The 25,532-nt window shown below is 60.1% G+C and overlaps 1 protein-coding gene across 1 annotated transcript in view; it reads left to right on the top strand.

Annotated features, from left to right (window-relative positions):
• Nucleotides 1-25,310, top strand: part of PTCH1 (patched 1) — a 50,899-nt gene extending 25,589 nt beyond the window's left edge. Inside the window, exons 10-24 of the mRNA XM_078618636.1 lie at nucleotides 500-655; nucleotides 1,505-1,603; nucleotides 2,031-2,156; nucleotides 6,761-6,879; nucleotides 7,532-7,694; nucleotides 7,888-8,289; nucleotides 8,799-9,111; nucleotides 9,538-9,680; nucleotides 10,205-10,385; nucleotides 12,587-12,867; nucleotides 16,759-16,896; nucleotides 17,477-17,619; nucleotides 21,855-21,954; nucleotides 22,266-22,787; nucleotides 23,582-25,310. Of these exons, the coding sequence (XP_078474762.1) occupies nucleotides 500-655; nucleotides 1,505-1,603; nucleotides 2,031-2,156; nucleotides 6,761-6,879; nucleotides 7,532-7,694; nucleotides 7,888-8,289; nucleotides 8,799-9,111; nucleotides 9,538-9,680; nucleotides 10,205-10,385; nucleotides 12,587-12,867; nucleotides 16,759-16,896; nucleotides 17,477-17,619; nucleotides 21,855-21,954; nucleotides 22,266-22,787; nucleotides 23,582-24,085 (3,390 nt within the window). The 3' untranslated portion in view covers nucleotides 24,086-25,310. The remainder of the gene's footprint in view (nucleotides 1-499; nucleotides 656-1,504; nucleotides 1,604-2,030; nucleotides 2,157-6,760; nucleotides 6,880-7,531; nucleotides 7,695-7,887; nucleotides 8,290-8,798; nucleotides 9,112-9,537; nucleotides 9,681-10,204; nucleotides 10,386-12,586; nucleotides 12,868-16,758; nucleotides 16,897-17,476; nucleotides 17,620-21,854; nucleotides 21,955-22,265; nucleotides 22,788-23,581) is intronic.
• Nucleotides 25,311-25,532: the final 222 nt, after the last annotated feature.

Here is a 25,532-nt window from a genome sequence, read left to right as displayed (position 1 = left end):
TCACAGAGGGGTCACCGAGTGGGTCACAGAGGGGGTCATGGAGACGGGGCAAGGTCACGAGGGGTCTCGACCCCAAGATTTCCCGTCGCAGTGGGAGCTCCTCTGCTCCCTAACCCCTGACCCCTGACCCGTCACCGTGGGACATTGGACACCCCCCAATGAGAACACCTGTTCCTCGTGTGTGTACGTGTCTGTGTGTCTGTGTGACCGTGTCGTCATGTGCACGTGTGTGTGTGTAGATGGAGTGCTTGTTCACGATGATGCTGTGCAGTGGTTAGCGCGCGCCGCACTACAAACCCGGCAACCCGAGTTCGATGCGCGCTTACGGCCAAACATTGGCGATGAATATCTGAACCCGTCCCGGGCCTCCCCTAGGTCAACTCGGCCTGAAATGTGTACCTGTGTGCCATGCCGGCCTTCGTAGATTCTGCTCGCCAACGGCGCTTGCGCCCAACATTCGGTGAAGGCTATTGAGGGGGGATTGTTGTTGTCTGTGTAGATGGTGTACTCGTGCATGACGATGCTGCGCTGGGAGTGCGGCCGCTCCCAGGGCGCCGTGGGCCTCGCCGGTGTTCTGCTCGTCGCTCTGTCCGTAGCCTCCGGCCTCGGGCTCTGCTCGCTCATCGGCATCTCCTTCAACGCCGCCACCACGCAGGTGGGGACGGGGGGGGGGGCCGCGGGGGATTCCACGGGGGTGCCACGGGGGTACCAAGCGGGGTATCAGAGGGTATAGCCCCACTGCTGAAGGGCTGTTGCCCGAAACGTCGCCTTAATTTTTTGTTCCCGTTAAGGCCACAGTGGTATTGGCACGGAGTGTGCCGAGTTGTTTTGTTATTTGTGCTTTTGCACCACTGCCAACCACAGCAGCAGCAGGTCATTGTCACATTGGGACGGATCGTTACGTGGCCTAACCCACAACTCTGCTGGGCAGTGGTGGTGATGGCGGCTAAACACTTGGCTGCCTGTGATCCGGCGCTGCGCAGGCAGCAGCGAGGATTGGTGCATTGCACATTGCTGTCAAACGCCCTTGCCGTGGGCGTCGGGGAGGAGCCGTACCCTGGCTCGCTCGGAGAAGGCAGTGTAGGAAAGTGGACGAATCGCCATCTGTTTCCATCTGTACGTGGGAGGTAGAGCGTTGCCCCCTCGCCCTTGGCGTGGGTTTTCTCTGAGTGCTCCGCTTTCCTCCCACACGTGTACAGCATAATAAACACAACTCGTCATCATGAATTGGCTAGAAGCATCTTACAAAAACAAAAGGAGGAGCAGCAGGACCTTCATGAAAAAGTGTGGTTCTCCTGGATAAATTAGCTAATCAATTAATGAATTTACGATGTATCTCTATTGACTCATAATATCGTCTGCGAATACTGTCCATGGTTCTGATCGGGGTCGCGTGTCCCTCCACCCCCGCCCCACCCCCCCCGCCCCACCCCAACCTCCCGACCCACACCAACCTCCCGACCCCCCCTCCCCCCCGTGCCCCCTCCCCCCCCGCCGCCTGCAGGTGCTGCCCTTCCTGGCGCTGGGGATCGGGGTAGATGACGTCTTCTTGCTGGCGCACTGCTTCACTGAGATGGGACAGCAAACGAACATTCCGCTCGAGGTGCCAGCCGCGCACACACAAAGACAAAGGTCCCCCCTACAGCCCCAAGAGGCTGTCGGGGCAGGGGCTGTTCGCGAGCACCTATGCGTGGCCAGCACCGTGTCGGGCCTGCCGTCTTTGTTTCCCCACTGGTGATGGTTTACGCACCGCACCGGGTAATCATTTGAGGCCGAGTCAACCTAGGGCGGTCCCAGGACCTATGCTGGCTGTGAGCGGAGATCGAAATCGGGTCCGCCGGGTTTCGTAGCGCGGTGCCCTAAGCAGTGCGCCACCGCTCCACACAGAGATCAACCATAACGCCTTGAACAGACTGTCGGGCCCATCGCTCCCCGCAACACTCTCGCGCACACACACGCACGCACACGCACGCACACACGCGCAGAGACACACACAGCCTTGTTGTTGACGTTGTTGCTGGTGGTTGCAGCGGAGGACGGGTGAGTGCTTGAAGCGCACGGGCACCGGCGTGGCGCTCACCTCCATCAACAACATGGCCGCCTTCTTCATGGCAGCGCTCATCCCCATCCCGGCTCTGCGCGCCTTCTCCCTGCAGGTATGGCCAGCACCATCAGCACCATCAGCACCATCGTCACCATCGGCACCATCAGCACCATTAGCACCATCAACACCATCAACACCATCAACACCATCATCACCATCAGCACCATCAGCACCATCAGCACCATCAGCACCATCATCACCATCGGCACCATCATCACCATCAACACCATCGGCACCATCATCACCATCAACACCATCGGCACCATCATCACCATCGGCACCATCATCACCATCGGTACCATCAGCACCATCAGCACCATCAGCACCATCATCACCATCAGCACCATCAACACCATCAGCACCATCAGCACCATCGTCACCATCGGCACCATCGGCACCATCGGCACCATCGGCACCATCGGCACCATTAACACCATCGGCACCATTACCACCATCGGCACCATCGGCAGCATCGGCACCATCGGCACCATCGGCACCATTAGTACCAACAGCACCATTAGCACCATCGGCACCATCGGCACCATCAGCACCATTACCACCATCGGCACCATCGGCACCATTAGTACCAACAGCACCATCGGCACCATCGGCACCATCGGCACCATCAGCAGTAGCACCATTAGCACCAACAACACCATCAGCACCGTCATCACCATCAGCACCATCATCACCATCAGCACCATCAGCACCATTGCACCATCAGCACCATTAGCACCATCGGTACCAGCAGCAGAAGCAGCATCGACACCATGAAGCCCCTACAGCACCATCGGCACCTTCAGCACCAGCAGCAGCAACATCGGTGTCATCAGCAGTGTCGTCATTCACAGCAGCATCAATGTCATTGGGAGCATACTCTTTGGTTCTTACGGTAAAGTCACGTAGGTAGAAATCAAATCAAACAAATCACGACGTTTCGATCGCAACACAAGCGATCCTACGTGACTTTACCGAAAGAACCAAAGGGCATGGATTCCTGCAGTCACGAAAGCTTCAAATCTAGATTCATTGGGAGCAGCTGAGGCGTCATGAGCAGCATCTCATCAGCATTGTCATCTTCATCCTAGCTCTGAATTTCCGAGCCGGTCCGGGGCCTCTCATGGGTGGATTCAATCTCAAAAGAGTACCTGCTGCGGTGTGTAAACATCGCCACTCGGGAGACAAAGGCGGCTGGGCGTGGTGCTGGCCACGCCAGCCCCTCGTGTGCCATGCCGGCCTTCATAGGTGCAGCAATAGCACTTGCCCTAACAAGTCTGTTCAGGCTATACGGGGGATCTTTGCCCTGTGAGCGAGTGAGAGGTGTATGGGTTAGTGGATGACTTCATCATGCTATAAAACAAAAACCGTTGTACGTTAAACTTTTTTTCATGCTAACCAACTCTTACAACGGGACTACAGTTTGAAAGTTTACTTGGGGTTTATAATCTTCAACGATGGGATGTGAGCGACAGGAAAAGGAATACGCCCTTCGAATGAACGGTGCTTATGATGGCACACACACAGATCCACGCTCGCACACACACAGATACACACAGATCCACACTCAGACGCACTCACCCTCTCTAGCAATGGTTTAGGAAAACGGAAGACACTGAAGGGAGAAGAGAGGAACAGAAGAAGGTTCATGAGAGGGGAATTAAAAGTGAGGAAAGTCTGTAGCTTTCCGTGATAGCATCTGATGCCCAAATCCACCCGTCGATGGGAGCCGTGGCCCAACTTCCTGATGGGGCAGGACCCTCCCGGAAATGCACCTTGAGGCTCAGCGAGGGTCTTCTGGGAATGTGAACGAGTTTCTTATTCATGGGATTTCCCCGGCTCGGGCTGATGCGGCACTTCCTGCTCCATTTCACCTGGGCCAAAACCTCCACGGTCCACTCCACGATCCACTCCACAGATCTGCTCTATGATCTGCTCCATAATCCACTCCACGGTCTGCTCCACGATCCGTTCCGCAATCCTTCCTTGCAATGCTGTTTGTTGCTGGCCGCTTGGCGTTTTTGGCAACCGTGAAAAAAAAAAACCGATATAGAAAACGATTTGCGAATCCTTTGCAATTACCCATCAGTCGTCAGTGCCGTCGCGTGTTCTGCTGCGCCGTTCTGTATCAAACAAACAAACAACCTCTTCGCTTCAGAAACCACCCGGAAATTCCACATTCCCATGGCCAGGCGGGCTGTGTTGTCGAAAGACGTGCAAGTCGTGCGAGAACCGTACCACGTCCCGATGTCCAGAGCCGCGGCCTCGCGAGCCAAATTGTTTATAAAAGCGGTTGTCCCTCCAGAGCCCACCTACATTCCCTGGGCCCCCACCGCCCTCCTGTCAGCCCCCCCCCCTCCTGTCAGCCACCCATGTGGCTCCGTGGGTGGCCCTGAATGTGGGGGAGTGGAGGGGGGTAAGGGAGGGGAGGAAGGGGCCGTGGGGGATTCTGTGAGTGGACCTAGCCCAGCCGGTCTGGCATGTAGCGTGTCTCCCACTCACCTCTCGCCGCACACAGATCCACACACCGCTCACTGCTCACCACAGGCGGATATCCACACATAGCGGAAAGTGCCCGCTCCCTCGCTCGACTGCTCATTGGCCCGCTCGCTTGCTCACCCAAATGCTCACTCACTCACTCGCTCACCCACCCCTCCCTCTCTCGCTCACTCACTCACCCACCCCCTCCCTCGCTCACCCACCCACCCCCTCCCTCTCTCTTTCGCTCACTCACCCACCCCCTCCCTCGCTCACCCACCCACCCCCTCCCTCTCTAGCTCACTCACTCGCTCACCCACCCCCTCCCTCGCTCGCTCGCTCGCTCACCCACCCACCCCCTCCCTCTCTAGCTCACCCACCCACTCACCCACCCCCTCCCTCGCTCGCTCGCTCGCTCGCTCACCCACCCCCTCCCTCTCTCGCTCACTCACCCACCCCCTCTCTCCCTCGCTCACTCACCCACCCCCTCCCTCCCTCGCTCGCTCACCCACCCCCTCCCTCTCTCGCTCACTCACCCACCCCCTCCCTCCCTCCCTCCCTCTCTCGCTCACTCACTCACCCCCTCCCTCTCTCACTCACTCACCCACCCCCTCCCTCCCTCCCTCTCTCGCTCACTCACTCACTCACTCTCCCCCTCCCTCTATTGCTTGCTCACTCACTCACTCACCCACCCCCTCCCTCTCTCGCTCGCTCACCCCCTCCCTCTCTCGCTCGCTCACTCACCCACCCCCTCCCTCGCTCGTTCACCCACCCACCCCCTCCCTCTCTAGCTCACTCACTCACTCACTCGCTCACCCACCCCTCCCTCTCTCGCTCACCCACCCCTCTCTCTCTCGCTCACTCACTCCTCCCTTTCTCGCTCACTCACTCACCCACCCCCTCCCTCGCTCGCTCACCCACCCACCCACCCCCTCCCTCTCTAGCTCACCCACCCACCCACTCACCCACCCACCCACTCACCCACCCCCTCCCTCCCTCTCTCGCTCACTCACCCACCCCCTCCCTCGCTCGCTCACCCACCCCCTCCCTCGCTCGCTCACCCACCCCCTCCCTCTCTCACTCACTCACCCACCCACCCACCCCCTCCCTCGCTCGCTCAAAGCCGGTTTGTTATTTCTTTGCAGCAGATCGTTTTTGTTTTGTGGAAACGGAGGCACAGATGGGAAGGAGGGAGGGAGGAACTCACAGAGTAGACTGCTGCGTGTGTGTGTGTGCTGTGCCTCTACCGTGTGTGTGCTGCTGTGTGTGTGTGCTGTGCCTCTACGGTGTGGGTGTGTGCTGCTGTGTGTGTGTGTGCTGTGCCTCACGGTGTGGGTGTGTGCTGCTGTGTGTGTGTGTGCTGTGCCTCACAGTGTGTGTGTGTGCTGCTGTGTGTTGTGTGCTGTGCCTCTACGGTGTGGGTGTGTGCTGCTGTGTGTGTGTGTGCTGTGCCTCTACGGTGTGTGTGTGTGCTGTGCCTCTACGGTGTGTGTGTGTGCTGTGCCTCTACGGTGTGTGTGTGTGCTGTGCCCTCACGGTGTGTGTGCTGCTGTGCCACCACGGTGTGTGTGTGTGTGCTGCTGTGTCTCTACGGTATGTGTGTGTGCTGCTGTGTGTGTGCTGTGTGTGCTGTGTGTGTGTGTGCTGTGTGTGTGTGCTGTGTGTGTGTGTGTGCTGTGCCCTCACGGTGTGTGTGTGCTGCTGTGCCTCTACCGTGTGTGTGTGTGTGTGCTGTGCCTCTACGGTGTGGGTGTGTGTGCTGCTGTGCCCTCATGGTGTGTGTGTGTGTGCCCTCATGGTGTGTGTGGGTGACTTCCCGTGTGCGATGTTCGGGTTGCCACCAGGCATGTTGGGTCAGGGGTAAATAAAACAAATAAAAATGTCCACGTGGTTGCGTGTTGCCTTGTGCTGTGGTGCGGAATGGTGCGGTGCTGTGTGGTGGTGCGGTTGTGTGGTTGGTGCGGCGTGGTGCGGTATGGTGCGGTTGTGTGGTGGTGCTGTGTGGTGGTGTGGTATGGTGCGGTGCTGTGTGGTGGTGCTGTGTGGTGATGCGATGTGGTGCGGTATGGTGCGGTGCTGTGTGGTGGTGCGGCGTGGTGCGGTGATGGGGTTGTGTGGTGGTACGGTGCTGTGTGGTGATGGGGTTGTGCGATGGTGCGGTTTGGCCGTCTGGTGGCGCAGGCTGCTGTGGTGGTGGTCTTCAACTTCGCCATGGTTCTGCTCATCTTCCCGTCCATTCTGAGCCTGGACCTGCAGCGCCGCGAGGAGGGGCGACTCGACCTGCTGTGCTGCTTCTACAGGTGGACTGCCACGCCACACTACCAGACAGCGCTACCACGCAGTGCCCACACTACCACACACTACCACACAGCGCTACCACACAGCGCTAGCACGCAGCACTACCACGCAGTGCCCACACTACCACACAGCGCTAGCACGCACCCTGTGGTGTCAGTGCGGTGTGTGTGCACACGAGGGTGGAGCAGTTGTGACGCTCGCGCCTCACATCAGGAAGCACCTGGGTCTAACAGCACTTGCCTCAACCGTCGTCTAGAGACTATACGGGAGGCCTTTGTCTATATTCTCCTCTGCACGGGTTTCCTCCAGGTTCTACGATTTGCTCCCATGGCTAAAACAAAGTGACACGCAATGTCAGCGGCATTGACCACAACAACATCCCCAATGCTGGAACATCGCCTACACACGACCCAACTGGGATCGCACAGCGCAGTATCAGCAGCAGCGGCCCCCGTACTGCTACGACAAGCATGGCAGGACCCTCCTGGGTAAACAAGCAGAGCGATGATAATGACAATTATAATAACGACTATTGTGCGTGTCGTGTGTGCGCTGCGTGTGTGCGCTGTGTGTGTGCGCTGCGTGTATTGCGTGTGTGTTGCGTGTGTGTTGCGTGTGCTGTGTGTGCCGCGTGTGCGCTGCGTGTGACCGCAGTCCGAGCGCGATGCGGCCCTCGCGGCCGCAGGCGCCGGCGTTCCGCGAGTTGGCCGCCGCCGCGGCTGCCGTGGCCGCAGGGGGCGACGTGTCCCCCCCGCCGCCCTACAGCAGCCCCACCGGCTTCCCCGAAACCCACATCACCATGCACTCCACCGTGGAGGTGAGCGCACACTCCCGCGCCGCCACGTCGCCCACCCGCCCTGCCAGGGGGTCCGCACCGCGGGCGGACTGCGTCGAGTCGTTTGGGGATCTTTTGGGACCGTGTGGAATCGTTAAGAACCGTTCGGTGCGGCGACGCACCGCGAAGCGACGCCCTGACCCTCGCCCCGACCGTCACCCTCGCCGCGACCCAGGTGCAGTACGACCCCGCGAGCCAGCAGTGCGTGACCACCGTGCGCCCGTGCACCGAGGTCACGTTCCGGCCGCGCTCGCTCGGCCCGGAGCCGTCCGTCGCTCTGGCGTCAACGTCGTCGCCGCCGTCGTCGTCCGGCACGGTCGTCGTGCCGGAGTCGGCGAGCTCCACGCGCGACCTCCTCGCCGACCACGGCGCGACCACGGCGTACGGGACGGACGAGGGCGACGACGACGGCGGCGGCGACGGCGGTGGCGACGGCGGGGGCGGGGGCAGGCCGTGGGAAGGGTGGCCAGCCGGCTGGGGGGCGAGCGAGCGGCCTCCCCCTGCGTGGACGCGGTGGAGCCTGCAGGAGTTTGCCCGGACGCGGTACGCGCCCTGGCTGCTGCTACGCAGGACGAAGGTGAGAGCGGCGAGTGAGCGCTGCGTGAGCGCTGCGTGAGCGCTGAGTGAGCGCTGAGTGAGCGCTGAGTGAGCGCTGAGTGAGCGCTGAGTGAGCGCTGAGTGAGCGCTGAGTGAGCGCTGAGTGAGCGCTGAGTGAGCGGTGCGTGAGCGGTGCGTGAGCGCTGAGTGAGCGCTGAGTGAGCGCTGAGTGAGCGCTGAGTGAGCGGTGCGTGAGCGGTGCGTGAGCGCTGAGTGAGCGCTGAGTGAGCGCTGAGTGAGCGCTGAGTGAGCGCTGAGTGAGCGCTGAGTGAGCGCTGAGTGAGCGCTGAGTGAGCGCTGAGTGAGCGGTGCGTGAGCGGTGCGTGAGCGGTGCGTGAGCGGTGCGTGAGCGGTGCGTGAGCGCTGAGTGAGCGCTGAGTGAGCGGTGCGCGAGCGCTGAGCGAGCGCTGAGCGAGCGCTGAGTGAGCGCTGAGCGAGCGCTGAGCGAGCGCTGAGTGAGCGCTGCCACTACCCCCCGCCCCCCCCCAGGTGGCCGTGCTGAGCGCGTTCATGTGCCTGCTCGCGCTGTGCCTGTATGGCACGACGCGCGTGCGCGACGGCCTCGGCCTGGCCGACGTGGTCCCGCGCGGCACGCGCGAGCACGCCTTCCTCACGGCGCAGGCGGCCTACTTTTCGGTGTACGGGGCCTACCTGGTCACCACCGAGGGCGTGGACTACCCCCGTGCCCAGGAGAGCCTCTACCGGCTGCACGACGCCCTGCACGGCCTCCCCTACACGCTGCGGGGCCCCGACGGCGCCCTGCCCCGCACCTGGCTTCACCACTTCCGCGACTGGCTGCAGGGTGAGTGCGCCGCTCGCCACCGTCGCGCGGCTCGCCTCAGCAAATAGCCAGCGTGGTGCCGGCGAGCGTCCGGGGTTCGTAAGGGTGACTGTACCGCCCTGTCCCCCGTATAGCCTTAAACACACCGTTGGGGTAAGTGCTGTTAGCGTGTAGCACCTATGAAAGCCGGCACGGCACACGAGAGGGTGGATGGCCGGCACCACGCCCACCCCAGTGGCGATGTTTACAAACGGCACCAGGTAATCATTTGAGGCCGGGGGGAGGCCCAGGACTGGTTCAGATAATCATCGGTGTTTACCCTGAGCGGGAATCAAACCCGTGTCGCCGGGTTCTTAGTGCGGCGCGCTAACCGCTGCACTACCGCTCCCCACCCCCTCCACCCACTTCCCATCCCCCCCCCCCCGCCCGCCACGCCGCACCCCCCAGGGCTGCAGGTGGCATTCGACGAGGACTGGCGATCCGGCCGCATCCGCCGGGAAGAGTTCCGTAACGGCTCCGACGACGGCGTGCTGGCGTACATGCTGCTCATCCAGACGGGCGACGCCAGTGCGCCCTTCAACTACGCCCAGGTATGGCCACGACGGCCACGGCCACAACCACGGCGCCGATGCCAACGCCGAGAACCAAAATCCGAAACCGCGTCTCTGGGGAGAGAACCGCGTGGGTCGCGCCACACGTCGCGTCGACGACGGCGTTTGTCCCTCCGGGGGTCGTTCATTTTGCGGCGCGCAAGCGGTCGGGGCAAAACGCGGACGGGGCATTCTGCACGCGGTCCTTTTCGTGGCGGACTTCCGCGTGTGCGAGTTTTCCTGTCCGGGACGTTACGCCCGGAGAGAACCGTCCACATTGATCAGCGACAAGCCCGTGGTAAAAGGGCTCCCCGCTCTCACCGCCGCCCCCGTGACGTCGCTACGCGCGACGCGTGCTCTTTCTCTCCTGTGACGCCGCTTGTCACGCTCGGCCCATCGTGGGAAACTGTCCGGGGAGGGCGCCTACCGGGGAGACGGAGCGGGAATATTAGTCCGGGCGGACTCGCGAAATCGTGGGAGGTCGCACGCGAGCGTCGCGCGATTCGTCTCCCTTGGCTCGGCAGTTGCAGAGCCGGCGGCTGGTGAACGACCGGGGCCTGGTGGACGTTGACGGCTTCTACACCTTCCTCACGGCCTGGGTGACCAACGACCCGCTGGCCTACGCCGCCTCGCAGGCCAACCTGCGGCCCGAGCCCCCCGAGTGGCTCTTCAGCCGCTTCAACACCGCGCCCGACGTCATGCGCAGTGAGTCCCGTCGTCGTCGTCACCGTCGGTCACACAACAACAACAGTCGGCGTCACCGCTCGCGCCAGGCTAGGTGCGCCTCGAGGCTGTCACGCGACGTGTGTCGCTGGCAGGACAGACCCAGGTTCCATGGGTTGACTGGCTGAGATGACTGGCAGACGCACCGCACACTCGCTGGCAACCTCTCGCCAACCGAAGCCAGTGTGCCGCTCTGTCAATGTCACGGTGTGCTGGTGTGGCGGGGGCAGTTTGCCAGTGTCCCGCCGTGCCGGTGTGCCACTGTGCTGGCGTGCCGCTCAATCGGTGTGCCGGTGTGCCAGTGTGTCGGCATGTCCCTGTGTCCCTGTGCCCCGGTGTCGGTGTGTCGGTGTGTCGCTCCGTCGGTCTGTCGTTGTGCCGCTGTGCCGCCGTGCCGGCGGGTTGCTGACTGAGTGGCGTGTGGCTGCTCCTCATTAGAGGCGGTGAAACCGCAACGCGTAAACGCCGGCACCTTGAGGAAGCGAGCGCCGTGCGGCCGCACACCGGCCCAAACGGGATTACTCCGGGGGGGGCGCGGCGGGAGGGAGGGAGTGGATGGTGGGGGTGGAGGTGGGGGCGGAGAGAGAGGGAGCCAGGGAGAAAACGGTTTAGGGGGCAGGGAAGAGCGTGGTGGTTAGGGAGATGGGGGGGTGTGTGGTGTGCTTTGTGTGCCTGTGTGTGTGTGCGTGCGTGCATGTCAGTGTGTGTGGGGAGCCGTGGTGCAGCCCTTAGTGCATTGTGTTGCGAACCTGGCGACCAAAGTTGATTTTCCGCTCACGGTCAATGCTGGCGAAGAATATCAAACCCGGTCCTGGGCCTCCTCTAGGTCGACTCAGCCTTAATTGAGCGCCTAGTATGATGCGTAAAATATCAGCATTGGGGAGACAAAGGCGGCCGGATGTGGAGCTGGCCACACCACCCCGCTTATAGGTGTGCCGTGCTGGCCTACGTGGGTCCACGCCAACAGCACTTTCCCCGACGGCCAGTTAAAGGCTACACGGGGGATCTTTGTTTTTGTCTGTGTGGGGTAGCTGGCTGGTTCTGGTGGGGGTTCACCGTCTCCGAGAGAGGGAGTGGGGAGGGAGTGTGGGGGTAGTGGGGAGGGAGTAGTGGGGTGGGGTGGCGAGAGTGTGTGCGTGCGTGGCACCGGGCCAGCCACCATGCGAAATTTACTGCACAAATTACAAACAGGTTTCGCCGGTGGTGCCGTTGAGGGCGCTGGCGATGTGGGAAAGGCCACCGGCTGAGAGGGTGCCAGCGCCCCCCTACCCCCACTGATGCCCCCCCCCCACCACCTATCCCCCCCACCCAGTCAGCCAGAGAACCACCGTGTGGTTTTACCTTTCCGAGGGCACTGCGATCGTAGAGAAAGTTCATCGTCCGTCGCTCAATATTTCACGCCGGATTATTGGGTAGAGTGGCCGTATTGATATCCATCCAGCAGTGTATGGTTCGTGATCCATAATAAAACCAGCCAAGGTTGCGAATTCAAGTCTGAATGAGCATCATTCTGTGGAGAAGTAAAAAAAGTGACTGTCCTCTGGATAGACTTGCCTCGGCCATATGACTGTGGAATTCCCACCACTGGCTCTGCCATGAGCACCGAGGCCACGATGCTCGTTTGAGTAGCAGCGGGAACTCGTTGAATTGCTGAGCTGCGTTACTCAAACGATGTCTATTCACGTTTATTCAGCTCCGTTTACTCAAGTGGCGTTCATCGAGGTCTGTGAGCTAAACTCCAAGCGTCTCTTTGTAAAGCCTTCGGGTTTCTTTTGCGAGTTTGTGGGTCTCGATGAGAGTTGCTGGTGACTGGCTCAGACACATTAACTCGCTACACTTGAGACCCCGGTTCAATCACAGGCAGTGGCTGTAACCGGATTGGAACCCTGGATCTCAGCTGTGCCAGCTCAGCGCCCTGACCTCTCAGCCACTTCCTTCCCTCATTCTTTTTTCCCTCCACGTAGAAATATAAATTTTTGTTTACACATCCCAGCAGCCACCACGACCTTCTGCGAGCGCATCCGATCGGCCGCATCTGTACAACACAAGCGGACCGGCCTCGACTTTCACCCTCTCACCAGCAGAGTCGGGCTCGCTTGACCCAACGCTCCTCACGGCCGCCCCCCCCCCACCGTCTTCTCTCCTCCGCTCCTCGTCTCTCCCCCCCGACCCTCCTCCCCCAGTCAAGCCGGCGGAGCGGATCGAGTTTGCTCAGCTGCCCTTCTACCTGGCGGGGCTGTCGGAGTCGGCGGACCATGTGCGCGCCATCGAGCGCGTGCGCGCCGTCTGCGAGAGCTTCGCCGCCGGCGGGCTGCCCAGCTACCCGGCCGGGTACCCCTTCCTCTTCTGGGAGCAGTACGTGGGCCTGCGCCACTGGCTGCTGCTGGCGCTCAGCGTGGGGCTGGCCTGCACCTTCCTCGTGTGTGCCCTCCTGCTGCTCAACCCCTGGACCGCTGGGCTGCTGGTGAGAGGGCGATGGCGGTGGTGGTGATGGTGGTGGCGGTGATGGTGGCGGTGATGGTGGCGGTGATGGTGGTGGTGGCGGTGGTGATGGTGGCGGTGGTGGTGATGGTGGTGGCGGTGATGGTGGCGGTGATGGTGGTGGCGGCGGTGGAGATGGTGGCGGTGGTGGTGATGGTGGTGGTGGTGATGGTGGTGGTGATGGTGGTGGTGGCGGTGGTGTTGATGGTGGTGGCGGTGGTGTTGATGGTGGTGGCGGTGATGGTGGCGGTGATGGTGGCGGTGGTGGTGATGGTGGTGGTGATGGTGGTGGTGATGGTGGTGGTGATGGTGGTGGTGGCGGTGGTGTTGATGGTGGTGGCGGTGGCGGTGATGGTGGTGGTGATGGTGGCGGTGGTGGTGATGGTGTTGGTGGCGGCGGCGGTAGTGGTGGCGGTGGTGGTGGTGGTGGTGGTGATGGTGGCGGTGGTGGTGATGGTGGCGGTGGGGAGCGGTGGTGTAGCGGTTAGCGCGCTGCGCTACGAAGCTGGTGAACCGGGTTCGGTTCCTGCTCACGACCAACACCGGTGATGATTATCTGAACCGGTACTGGGCCTCCTCTAGGTCGACTCAGCCTCAAATGAGTACCTGGTGCGATGTGTAAACATCGCCACTAGGGAGACAAAGGCGGTCGGGCGTGGTGTTGGCCACCCACCTCCTCGTGTGCCGTGCCGGCCTTTATAGGTGCTCACTAACAGCACTTGCCCCTACAGTCTGTTAAGGCTGTACGGGGGATCTTTGTCTTTGATGGTGGCGGTGATGGTGTTGGTTGATGCTGGCGGCGGTTGCGGCGGTGCCTTTACCTTAAGGGTAGAACATCTTCATCTTATTCTCCGTGTCTCTTTCTGATCGTCGGCCTGTCCGTGCGTCTTTGACTCCATGTCTCTGTCCGTCAGTCTTTCTGTGCGTCTCTCTCCGTCCGTGTGTATTCTCTTCCTCGTGCCTCACAGCTTGAAGGGGTCTGTCTTTGGTTCCTCACCTCGCCGCCTTGCTGCGTAGAGTTTGTATTTTCCTCCAGATTGGAATCGTGATCCTGCATTGCAATTCGTTACTCAGTTAAAACGAAGCGCTCACCCAATTGTTCCAGGTTTTCGGACAGCCTCAGTGCCTACAAAGACAAAGATCCCCCATATAGGCTTTAGCTGTTGGGGCAAGTGCTGTGAGCAAGAACCCATAAGGGCTGGCACGGCACGCTTATGAGGAGGTTGGTGGCCAGCACCACGCCCGGCCGCCTCCCAAGTGCTGACGTTTAATTCACTTAAAACCAGGTACTCGGTTAAAGGCTGAGTCGACCTAGGGGAGACCCAAGACCGATGCAGATATCCGCCGTCACCGATGTTGGCTGTGAGCGGTCATGGAACTCCGTTGCTGGGTTCATAGCACAGTGCACTAACCACTTTGCCACCGCTCCTCGCACACATACACACGCGTACGGACACGCGCACATCGAGCGGGTAATGTGTGTGTGCCACACTGGGGGGGGGGGGTGGTTGGACGAGGTGGGGAGGGGTTGGTGTGGGGAGGCATGCCACATGCATGTGCTCACACTTCACGCGTCGCACTAATGCTCGCACGCACGCACGTGCGCACGCATACCACGCACACGCACGCTAGTTAACCTGCTCACACACCAACAACAGCCGTCATTCACGTCACAACAGCACTTGTGCCAGGCTAGGTGCGCTTGTTGCACACGCGCACGTGCACACACACATACACACCTACCATGTCCTCCTCCTCCACACGTTTGTTTCCTGTCCGTACAGCTCTGTCACACGAATGCATTCTTGAGATTCTTGCGTGAAAAGCACACACACGCACGCACGTGTGCGTGCGTGCATGTGCGTGCGTGTGTGTGTGCGTGTCTCTGTGGGTGAGTGGTGGCATGGCGGTTAGCGCACCGCATTACCTACGAAACCGGGCGACCTGAGTTCGATTCCCGTTTTCAGCCAACGTTGACCTCGGGGAAGGCCCATGACCGTTTCAGATAATCGTCACCGGCGTTGGCCGTGAGCGGGATTCGAACTCGGGTCGCCGGGTTCGTAGCGCAGCGCGCTAACCAGTGCCACTGATGCCCAGAAGCACCTACACACGCGCACCTACAAACGTGCACCTACAAACGTGCACCTACACACGCCGGATTATGAGATCCACCCCAAGCGTGTGCTAGGGGGAGAGCGTCTTCCCATGCCGACTCTTCCCACTGTTTTGGCTGGCGATCTTTACGTGTCCATCGACAACCGTTCGTACCATAGGTGACCTCTGGGAGGTCAATTAATACATTTTTCCTGCGCCAATTAATTTATACGCGCATGGATGGAAGAGTGGAATGGTAACGCTTCGCGTGAAAACATCCGAATAGTTCTGAGCGCAAATGTCGCCCGTTTCACATTTTGTGCATTCCGATGGCTGGCGTGCGTGAGTGCGTGCGTGCGTGTGTGCGTGTGTGTGCGCGTGTGTGTGCGTGTGTGCGTGTTGTGAACGACAGACACGTACTTAGGCTCTCGTGGCTCCGCGATCGCAGGGAGTCGAGTAACGTTCGTAACTCCGCGGGGCTTCCCTCCTCGCCCAACCCCCCCCCGCCTACCCCTTCCGCTGAACGAGGAACTTCTTCTTCGTTCTCGCGAGCACCACTCCACGCTTTCCCTGCGGGTCCCTCGTGGCGGTGGCACGGCGGGGGGGGGGGTTCAGTGGCTCACGTGGGAGAGAGTGCACGTGTGTGGGTGTACGCGTGCGTGTGTGCATGTGTGCGCACGCGTATAAACGTGTGAGGGTGCGCACGCGTATAAACGTGTGAGGGTGCGCACGCGTATAAACGTGTGAGGGTGCGCACGCGTATAAACGTGTGAGGGTGCGCACGCGTATAAACGTGTGAGCGTGCGCGTGTGTACGTGTGAGCGTGCGCGTGCATGCGTGTGTGTGCACGTGCGTATGTGTGAGTGCGTGTGTGTGAGCTTGTGCGCATGCGTGTGCGTGCGTGTGTGTTGGGAAAACTCCCTTATGGAATGTGTTAGAACACAGAGGCGTGAAATTGGATTGTGACGGGACTGTGTGGGGAGAAGACGAAGAGGGATGGAATGGCGTGGGTGCGTGCGTGCGTGTGTGCGTGTGTGTGTGTGCGTGCGTGCGTGTGTGCGTGTGTGTGTGTGTGCGTGTGTGCGTGCGTGTGTGTGTGTCTGTATGACTGGGCAAAGTTCTGTTCGCGAGCACCCATCACAAAACACGAGGTGGTGCTGTAACCAGCAACACCCACAGCCACCTTTGTCTCTCCCCAATGCTGATTTTTTTTTCTTTCCGCACTGCGCCACGTGCTCATTAACTGTTGAACCGACCTGGAGAAGGCCCCGGACCGGTTGCGATAATCTTGGCCGGTGTTGGCTGGTGAACGTGAATTGAACTCAGATCGCCGGGGTCGAAGCGCAGTGCGCTAGCCACCACTCCCCTATTAGGGCTGATCTCAGTCTTTGTGAATGTATATTTATGTCTGTGCTCTGTGTGTGATGTTATGCTGTCTCTTCTGCGCGCACGTTGAACTCTCGCCCTCTCCCAACCAATACCAATACCCGCGTCATTCGCCACTAAGTGACGGTGACGTCACCACGGCGACTGTGCCAGGCCAGGTGCACGTGAAGTGTCGAAGGCTCGCTGACAGGAGGTGTTTGTTGTTGTTGTTTGTCCTCTCCCAAAACACGCCCAACACACACGCACACCCAACCACACACCCAACCACACCCAACCACACACACACCCAACCACACACACCCAACCACACACACACACCCAACCACACACACCCAACCACAAACCTATACACGAACGCACACACCCACAATGACACGACCACGCGCGCACACAGGTGGCTGTGCTGGCGACGATGACGGTGGAGCTCTTTGGGATGATGGGCCTCATGGGCATTCAGCTGAGCGCCGTTCCCGTCATCAACCTCGTCGCCTTCGTTGGCATGGGCGTGGAGTTCACGATGCACGTCACGCTGGTGAGGTGGGGGGGGCGGCGGAGGCTCATCAGGTGACGTGACATCGTGTAAACGTAGCGATGCGTTGTCGATGATAACATTGACGACGATGGTGATGATGACGGTGACGACGACGATGTTGACAATGATGATAATGATGATGTTGACAATGATGGTGACGATGTTGACAATGATGATGACAATGTTGACTGATGATGATGATAATGATGATGACAATGATGATAATGATGATGACTATGACGATGTTGACAATGATGATAATGACGATGACGGTGACGACAATGATGATGACGATGCTGACAATGATGATGACGATGTTGACAATGATGATATTGACGATGACGACAATGATGATGACGATGTTGACAATGATGATAATGACGATGACGACAATGATGACGACGATGTTGATAATGATGATGACGGTGACGACGACGATGATGGCTATGATGACAATGGTGATGACATTGATGACGACGATGATGACGACGACGATGGCGTCGTACGGTCGACGGAGAGCCGCCGCCGCTCACCCGCACCATCTCCGTCACTCCGTTGTGCCGCCCCCGCCACCGCCCAGGGCTTCCTGACGGCGACGGGCGACCGCGACAGCCGGGCGGTGCGCTCGCTGCAGCACATGCTGGCGCCCGTGCTGGACGGCGCCGTCTCCACGCTCTTGGGACTCGTCATGCTCGTCGGCTCCGAGTTCGACTTCATCGTCTGGTGAGCGAGCGTTGCGTAGTGACTGTGCCGACTGTAGTGACTGTGCCGACTGTAGTGACTGTGCTGTGAGTCGCAATCTGAAGTTGGTGAGTTCAGATTCCGGGTGATCGTGGCGGAGGTGACGGTTGCGGTGATGGCGATTGTGGCGGTGGTGACGGTATTGGTCGCGGTAGTTCTGGTGATGAGTTCACTTGCTGTACCGCCTTCTCCTGGCTAGCCGGGGCATGGCTCCCCCTTGGCACCGATGGGAAGGGAGTTTCACAGCGTTCGTGCGAAGATCCGACAATCCTCGCTGCTGCTGCCTCCACAGCGCTGGGTTACAGCTGCCACGTGCGTGGCCGCCACCAGCGGTGGTGGTGATGTGCCGGTGGTGTTGGTATCGAGCTGTAGTGGCGGCGATGATGGCCGCCGGTTGTTTGGCCTGACCCTGAGACGGGGGGGGGGGGTTGGTGAGATGGGAGACTGAGCAGAGAATCGCCATAAACAGTGAGGCTGTGTAAACACTGCCCCAGCGTGTTTATAGACACGTGCTCGTGCACATACACACACGCGAGTGTAATGTATACACACACACACACGTGCGTCGTTCGCCTGTGTGTGTGTGTGCGGCTGCGCCGGGTGCTGCGTCTGCGTATTTTTTTCAAAAAATAGTTGCTGAGCAGAGGCTCTAAACGTCAAGCAGCCGGCAACAAACAGCACTCTCAAGAGTTTGAATAGCTAACAGTGGAACACGTCTGTTGAATGGAGCAAGGTTACTATTGGTCGAAGAGCTTGGGGGGGGGGGAAAGAGACGATGATGACGACGATGACAACAATGGGGGGAGGGAATTCCAGAGTGGAGCCGTGCGAGGGAAGAAGCCGAGAGAGAGGAGTGTGTGTGTGTAGGGGGAGCGGTGGCGCAGCGGTTAGGGCGCTACACTCCAAACCAAGTTAGCAGAGTTCGATTCCCGCTCACAAACAACACCGCTGGCGATTACCTGAACGGGTCCTGGGCCCTACCCCGAGTGGACACGGCCTCAAACGAGCACCCGGCGCGATGCGCAAACGTCGCCCCTGCGGAGACAAAGGCGGCCGAGCGTGGTGCTGGCCACCCATCCCTCTCGTGCGCCGTTAAGTCCTTCGTCGGTGGCTGCTGCTCGCTGACGGCGGCACTTGCCCCGACAGCCTGTGGAGGCTACCGGGGGGATCTTTGTCCGTTTGCGTGCGACCGCACGCACACGGGGGGACGCGTCTCCCCCCACGGTGTTTGTGTAAATTCAACGAAAATAAACACGTGGCCCCGGCAGCGGCGCTCGCCACGGACCCCCCCCTCGTTCCCTCTCTCGCCCGAGCCCAGACTCCCTGGGATAATAAACAACGCGGCCTCGCGGCCCGCACAGACAAATAAACACACAGCGGCTCTGCGCCGGAGGAGGAGGAGGACAAGGCACGGCCGCCACGGCTGCCGTGGTGGTGGAGGCGGTGGTGGCGGTAACGGTGCAGCTGCACGTTGCACCGGCAACACGGAGTTCTCCCGCTCTCTTTTTGTGCCGGCAGTGGGCACGAGCGAGCAGTTGCGGGGCTGCGCCTTTGCCCCGCGAGAGAGGGGCTGTCGGTGAGAGAGGGGCCCTAATAGTGCGGTGAGACTTGGCCTTTGTTGGGTGGGAGAGCCGGGAGGGGGGGGCGGGAGAGACCCCCTCCTCACCCCCTCCCTCCATTGGATGTTTATGTGACCCCCCCGGGGCAGCCTGCATTGGGCAGGTCAAAGGGCAGAGGGCGCATTTGGGTGGTGGGAAGAGGGAGAGAGAGGGCGGGGGTGGAGAGACGGAGGTGGGGGAAGGGGAGTGATTGAGAGAGGGGGGGGCAGGGGGAGGGGAAAGAGGAGGGGGTGGAAAGCGAGTGATTGAGAGAGAAGAGGAGAGAGAAGATAATTCACTTGTTTATCCAGGAGAGCGAAGCTGAGTCATAGGACTCTTTTTCAGGAGGGTCCTGCTGCTGCTGTTGCATTGGGTTATTTATTTTCAGCCAGTGAATAACGAGTTGTGTTTATTATTGTACACGTGTGGAAGGAAACCGGAGCACCTGGAGAAAACCCCACGCCTTGCGCAAGGGGGCAACGCTCTATCCCCAGCGGACAGATGGAAACAGATTGACATTAGTCCACTTGCTATACTGCCTTCTGGCGAGCCAGGGGTACGGCCCTTCTTCGATGCTCACGGGAAGAGATATTTCACAGCCCATCTGTGAGTGATCTACCAACCCTCGCTGCTGCCTCCACAGCGCTGGATCGCAGCGGCCATGTGCACAAGCATGGCCACCGCTGCTTGGCGGAGGAGGCAGGGTGAGGAGAGAAAGAGGAAGAGGCAGGGGTTATGAGGGATGAGAGGGTGAGAGAGAGAAATGGTGAGGAGTGAGGAGTGGGGAGGCAGAGGGAGAGAGGAAGAGAGAAGGAGTGAGGAGGCCGGATCGCGTTACTCTGCACACAAACATCCCGCTGGTGCTGGAGAGAAGGCCCTGCCGGCAGCCCTGCCGGCAGGCCGTGCCGCCAGGCTGTGCCGCCAGGCCGTGCCACCAGGCCGGCCGGTTGTCAGCTCCCCGTATTTACCGAGACCTCGGGCCCGGTCGTTAACGGCGACCACGACGATGAATTCGTATCTCGCGACGTCCGTGCGAAGTGCAGTGTTGCACATGGGGGGACGCGGGTGGAGGCCACAGACGAGGGAAGGCAGCCAGAACCGATTGCCCAAGTTCTGTGGTCCTCTACTGGGTTACGGTCCCAAAAAAATTTCCCGCTGGCCGGCAACAAGCAGCACGATTTTGGAGCATCACGGAGCAGAGTTTCTCACACGTTGGTTGAATGGAGCCATTCAACCAACGTGTGAGAAACTCTGAATGGAGCCAAGGTGATAGCGGCCACGCGGGTCCAGTGGCCGTGCGTCCGATCTCCCGCAGCAGTAGAGTGAACGCGTTCACCACGGTCAAGTCGATCGGTCGGTCGCGTGCGTCGTGGTAAAGTGTGGGTACTCCCAGCTCTGGCAAGATGACTTGCCAACGTGGCGAGAGTCAGCCAGATATCCTCTAATCCTACCACTGACTCAACCTAACTCTTCACTGCTATCCCGTCATCCTACTCCTGACCCCTGACCCTTACCTCTAACCCCAAACAAAAGCACTTGCGCGGAGCCACTATAACCCTCTTCCTCTCCACGTGTCTCCATCTCCTCCATCTCCTCCTTGTGTCTCTCTCTGTCTCTCTGTCTCTCTCTTTGTCTCCGTCGCGCTCATCTCTGGACAGACGGCCTGCAAGGACAGGTAATTGGCACTCGCCGTGGGTTTGTGTCAGCAAATGCTCTCACGTCTGTGGCTCTCGTGTCCCTGGGTCTCGTGTGCCTGACCTTCGTGTCCCTGGGTCTCGTGTCCGTGACTCTTTCTCCTCGCTGCTCCATTTTGTTGTTTTTATTTTCCCCTGCAGCTTCCATTAAACACGGAACCTGCCTGTTTGCTGTGTGCTCCCTGTTTGCGACCTTCCTGTGTGCAGTCTGAGCGCACGTGCGAATGTGCCAGCCGCGTGTGGCAAGGTGGGCACAATCCCGCCCTCACAGCAACAAGGCCTCGGTTCGATTCCCAACTTGGGTGCCTTTCTGTCTGTAGTTTGTTTTCTCTCCCCCCGTTCCGCGTGGGTTGCCTCCGGATTCTCTGGTTCCCTCCCATATCTAAAAAAAAACCACACGCACAGTGGCATTGGCGTTGACCAACGCATCGAGCCAATGCTGATAAATAACCTACAAATTCCTGAGTTGGTATCATACATTGCAATATCACCCCCTACTGTGAATACCGGTCGGAAGCCTCCTTGAGACTCGGTGAGGCCTTCCCGGATGAAGAGGCATTATCGTCATCATAATGACTCTCTGCGTGCCACGGAGCAGTAATGTTTTGGGGAGCGGTGGCACGGAGGTTAGCACACCACGCCACGAACCCGGCGAGTCCGGTTCTGCACGCTGCCAACATCGGTGACGATTTTCTGTGCCGGTCCTGGGCCTCGCCTAAGTCGACTCAGCCGTAAATGATTATGCCATATGCAAAAAAAACTTCGACACCGGGGAGACAAAGGCAGCCGGGCGTGGTGCTGGCCACACCGCCTATCCACAGGCGAGCCGTGCCGGCCTTAATAGGTGCTCGCCAACAGCACTTGCCCCTCGAGCCCGCGTGGGCCACACGGGGGACCTTTGTCTCACGGAGGCTCTCTCCTGCAGGTACTTCTTCGCGGTGCTCACCATCATGACGGTGCTCGGTCTGCTCAACGGCATCGTGCTGCTCCCCGTGCTCCTGTCCATCGTGGGGCCTCCGCCGGAGGTGAGGCCACGCACGCCGGCTTGGGCCGCACTGAGGGCCCAGCCCGCTGGGGGGGACTGCCAGTCACTCACGCAGAGTCCACCAATCACCCGTTCTCACACAGTTCTGCCTGTGTGTGCGCGTTCGTGCGCTTGTATGCATGTTGTGGCAAGTGGTAGTGTAGTGGTTGGCGTGGTGCGCTACGAACCAACAGCCTGTTGAGGCTACATGTGTGTGTGCACACACATGAACACGTGTGCGCACACACATGAACACGTGTGCACACACATGACCACGTGCGTGTACATGTGCGCACGCGATCGCGTCCCCAGGTGACCCCCGCCGGCGGCGGCAGCCGTCTCCCGACGCCATCGCCGCAGCCGCCCCCCTACCCGGCGAGACGCGGGCGCGGCGGCGGCGGCGACGCCGGCGGCGGCGGGGGGAACTCCGGGCGGCGCCCGCCGTTCCCTCCGTCGTACCCGGGGCTCGGCGCGCGGCACGCCCGCCCCGGCGAGTCGTCCGCCGCCACCACCACCGGCACCACCCCCTCCTCCTCCTCCATTACCGAGTCCTCCGACTCGGAGTGCTGCTCCGAGAGCGCCGCGTCGCTATCGACGTCGCCCGGCGACGGCGCCTCCTGCGCCGCGGGCAACGCTTGCCGGCACGGACACCGCGACCACAATCACCGCCACCACCGCCACCACCAGCAGCAGCAGCAACAACAGCAGCAGCAACAACATCGGTTGCATCAAGTGCGAGAGCACGATTATCACCACCACCAGCAGCAGCAGCAGCAGCAGAGGCCGCACGCGGGGAGCGGTGGTGGACGCCGGGCGGGACACCCGCGCGTCACGGTGAGCCGCCCCGGGGCAACGCGCCGCGCCGCGCTCCACTGATTCGGTGCTGCTGTTTCCGTTTCGTGCGCGTTGGGTTCCGCTCGAGAGCCCCAGAGGGCGGGATGGGGTGGCACCGATCCGGGGTGAGATCACGACACAAACAGCCGCAGAAACATCACAGCTCTGAGCACCAATTCCACGTTCCTATGGCAGCGGCTGACCTCACCTCTTGACCACTCCGCATCTAAAGTTTCTCCAACCCCATGCACGTTCCACATGTGCGCGTATTTCTGTGCGTGCGTATGTGTACATATTTACGTATGTACGTGCTTGTGTGTGTGAGGTAGTGTGTGCGCTACTAACCTGCCGACCCGGGTTCGATTCCCGCTCACGGCCAACACTGGTGACGATTATCTGAACCGGTTCTGGGCCTTCCCTAGGTCGAATCAGCCTCAAATGAGTACCTGGTGCGATGTGTAAACATCGCCACTAGGGAGATGAAGGCGGCCGGGCGTGGTGTTGGCCACCCACCCCCTCGTGTGCTGTGCTGGCCTTTATAGGTGCTCGTAAACAGCACTTGCCCCTACAGTCTGTTAAGGCTACACGGGGAATCTTTGTCTTTTGAGGTAGTGTGCACCTAGCATGGTACAAGTGCCGTGGTGACGTCACTGCTACTTGGTGAACGGCGGTTGTTGTGAGGTAGTGTAGCAATTAGTGTGCTGTAGCAACTATCGAATTCGATTCCCCCCTTATTATCTGAACCAGTCCTCGGGCCTACACTGTATGTATGAATCTTTGTCTTTTCTTTGTAGTTCGTGCAGCCTGCGGGACAGTGCTTGGAGATGGGCGCCATGCAGTACAGGGCCCGGCCTAGGCCAAGGCCTCAGCAGGAGCAGCAGCAGCAGCACGGCGGAGTGGCATCGGCGGACTGCACAACATCACTGCAGCAGCAGCAGCAGCAGCAGTGGGCGTCACAGCCGGCGCGCCTCCACGGCCGCTCGGGCGCGGACAGCACCGATTCGCCGCACGCCGGGCCCGGCCGCGGCAGGACTAGCGGCCACCAGGCCTGGGGTGAAGGCCGCGGCCGGCGGGCCGGGGCGACGGCGCCGGCCGGGCCGTTTGCCACCGTGACGGCCACCACGTCGGTGACGGTGGCGCTCTTGAGGCCGGGCGCGGGGCCGGCGGCGCCGGTGGCGCCAGTCGCGCCGGCCGCACGAGCGCCGGCGCCTTTTGCGGGAGACCCCCACGTGCCCGCGTACGACGCCGGCGAGTGCGACTCGGACTGCGGGCGCCGCTGCCGCCACCACCACAAGTAGCGAGGAGGGGCCCCGCGCTCAAGTGACGCCGACCGTAGCAATAATTGTAACGTTGTGAATGAGAGTAAATATTATATCGGGGGCAGTGGGGGGGCTGTTTGTATATATTTTTATTTCACGCGAAATGTACAAATGTTTAAGTGGAGGGTTGGAGACGTGAGAGAGCGAGCCTCCGAGTAAATCACTGCCACTGAAGTCGACCGCCGCCGTGCCCGTTGCGCGTTGGAACGGTCGCTCGCTGAGCGACTCGTCGCCTGTCGCGCGCGCACTGGGTGAGCGCTCGGTGACAAGAAATGTCGCTCGCTCGCCACGTGACGTCCGACGGATCATTTGCGACCGGTGGACACATTGGCGCGACGAATATTAAGTCGACAACTGCGTTTAAATGTATTTGCGTGTGTGTTGTTAATGTTTCACTGGCATGCTGCTACACAATATCAGCGCTGTAAAAAAAAAAAACGTATTTTTTAGGTAAAAAAAAAAGGAAAAAAAATTTGGAGAAAAAAAAACCCGGAAACGATTTGATGCGACGCGTGTCGCAGTGGAAATGAAGGAATGTAAGCGGCGGTGGCGGCAGGGCAGTACAGACGTCGTACAGACGCTGTGTTCGGTCTCTGGCAGCTTGTTCAGTGTCGTGCGGTTCGGAGCCACGCGACGTTTATTTATCATTTTATAACTTTACAAGAACAGAATGTCGGCGTATTACCGCGATGATGATGATGATGATGATTATTACGAACGCTCGGACGCTCCACGGAGCGACGGCGAGGCCTCCGCTCGCGTCCGACGCTCGCCGAGCGTGGAGCGTTTTTATTTTACATTTTTAACCCAGTGGATACGTCCCGTGTCGTAATTACGTGTCTCTATTTATACGCGGTCTCGTTATACGAAGGCAAAGATGCAGTATTGTGTTGGCATTTTCCGTTCGTTGGCCATTATTTTGTATTTCCGTCTCTGTCTGCGTCTCCCGGCGTGGTGCTGCGTCCATCCGGCCACCGCACGCAGCCTCCCCTGCGGTCCCGTTCCCCTCTCGGCGCTATTTCCTGTTTACAGTTCCTCGCCCCACGGGGACCAGCGCCAGGTGGCGAGGCCCGTTCGCAACTCCTCGGACGGAATTGCATTTTGACCGAAAATCAAGCGGCGGCGGCGGCGAGTCGTTAATCCCGTTCACGAGCATCCGGCCCCCCCCCCTAAAAGACTGAACTGGGGGTTGTCACGAAAGCCCCCCCCCCTCCCACCCACCCACCCCTCCCACCCACCCCTCCCACCCCCGGCACTTGCGTCCCGACCTCAAGTGGCACACTCCGGTTTTGCGAGGTTTCCGGGAAATCATTGATTTTGACGAGGGACCAGCGCTGGTTACAACAAAACGGGTCACCTGCACACGCCACCACTGCATTCTGGAAACCCCACGGTGAATTCTTTAAAGAAATTCCTTGAATCATGA

Source organism: Lampetra planeri, chromosome 3 (genome assembly GCF_965212315.1).
Source record: "Lampetra planeri chromosome 3, kcLamPlan1.2.h2, whole genome shotgun sequence".
Lineage (NCBI taxonomy): Eukaryota > Metazoa > Chordata > Hyperoartia > Petromyzontiformes > Petromyzontidae > Lampetra > Lampetra planeri.
Note: the sequence above shows the minus strand (reverse complement) of the source record. Positions and strands in the feature narration are given on the sequence as shown.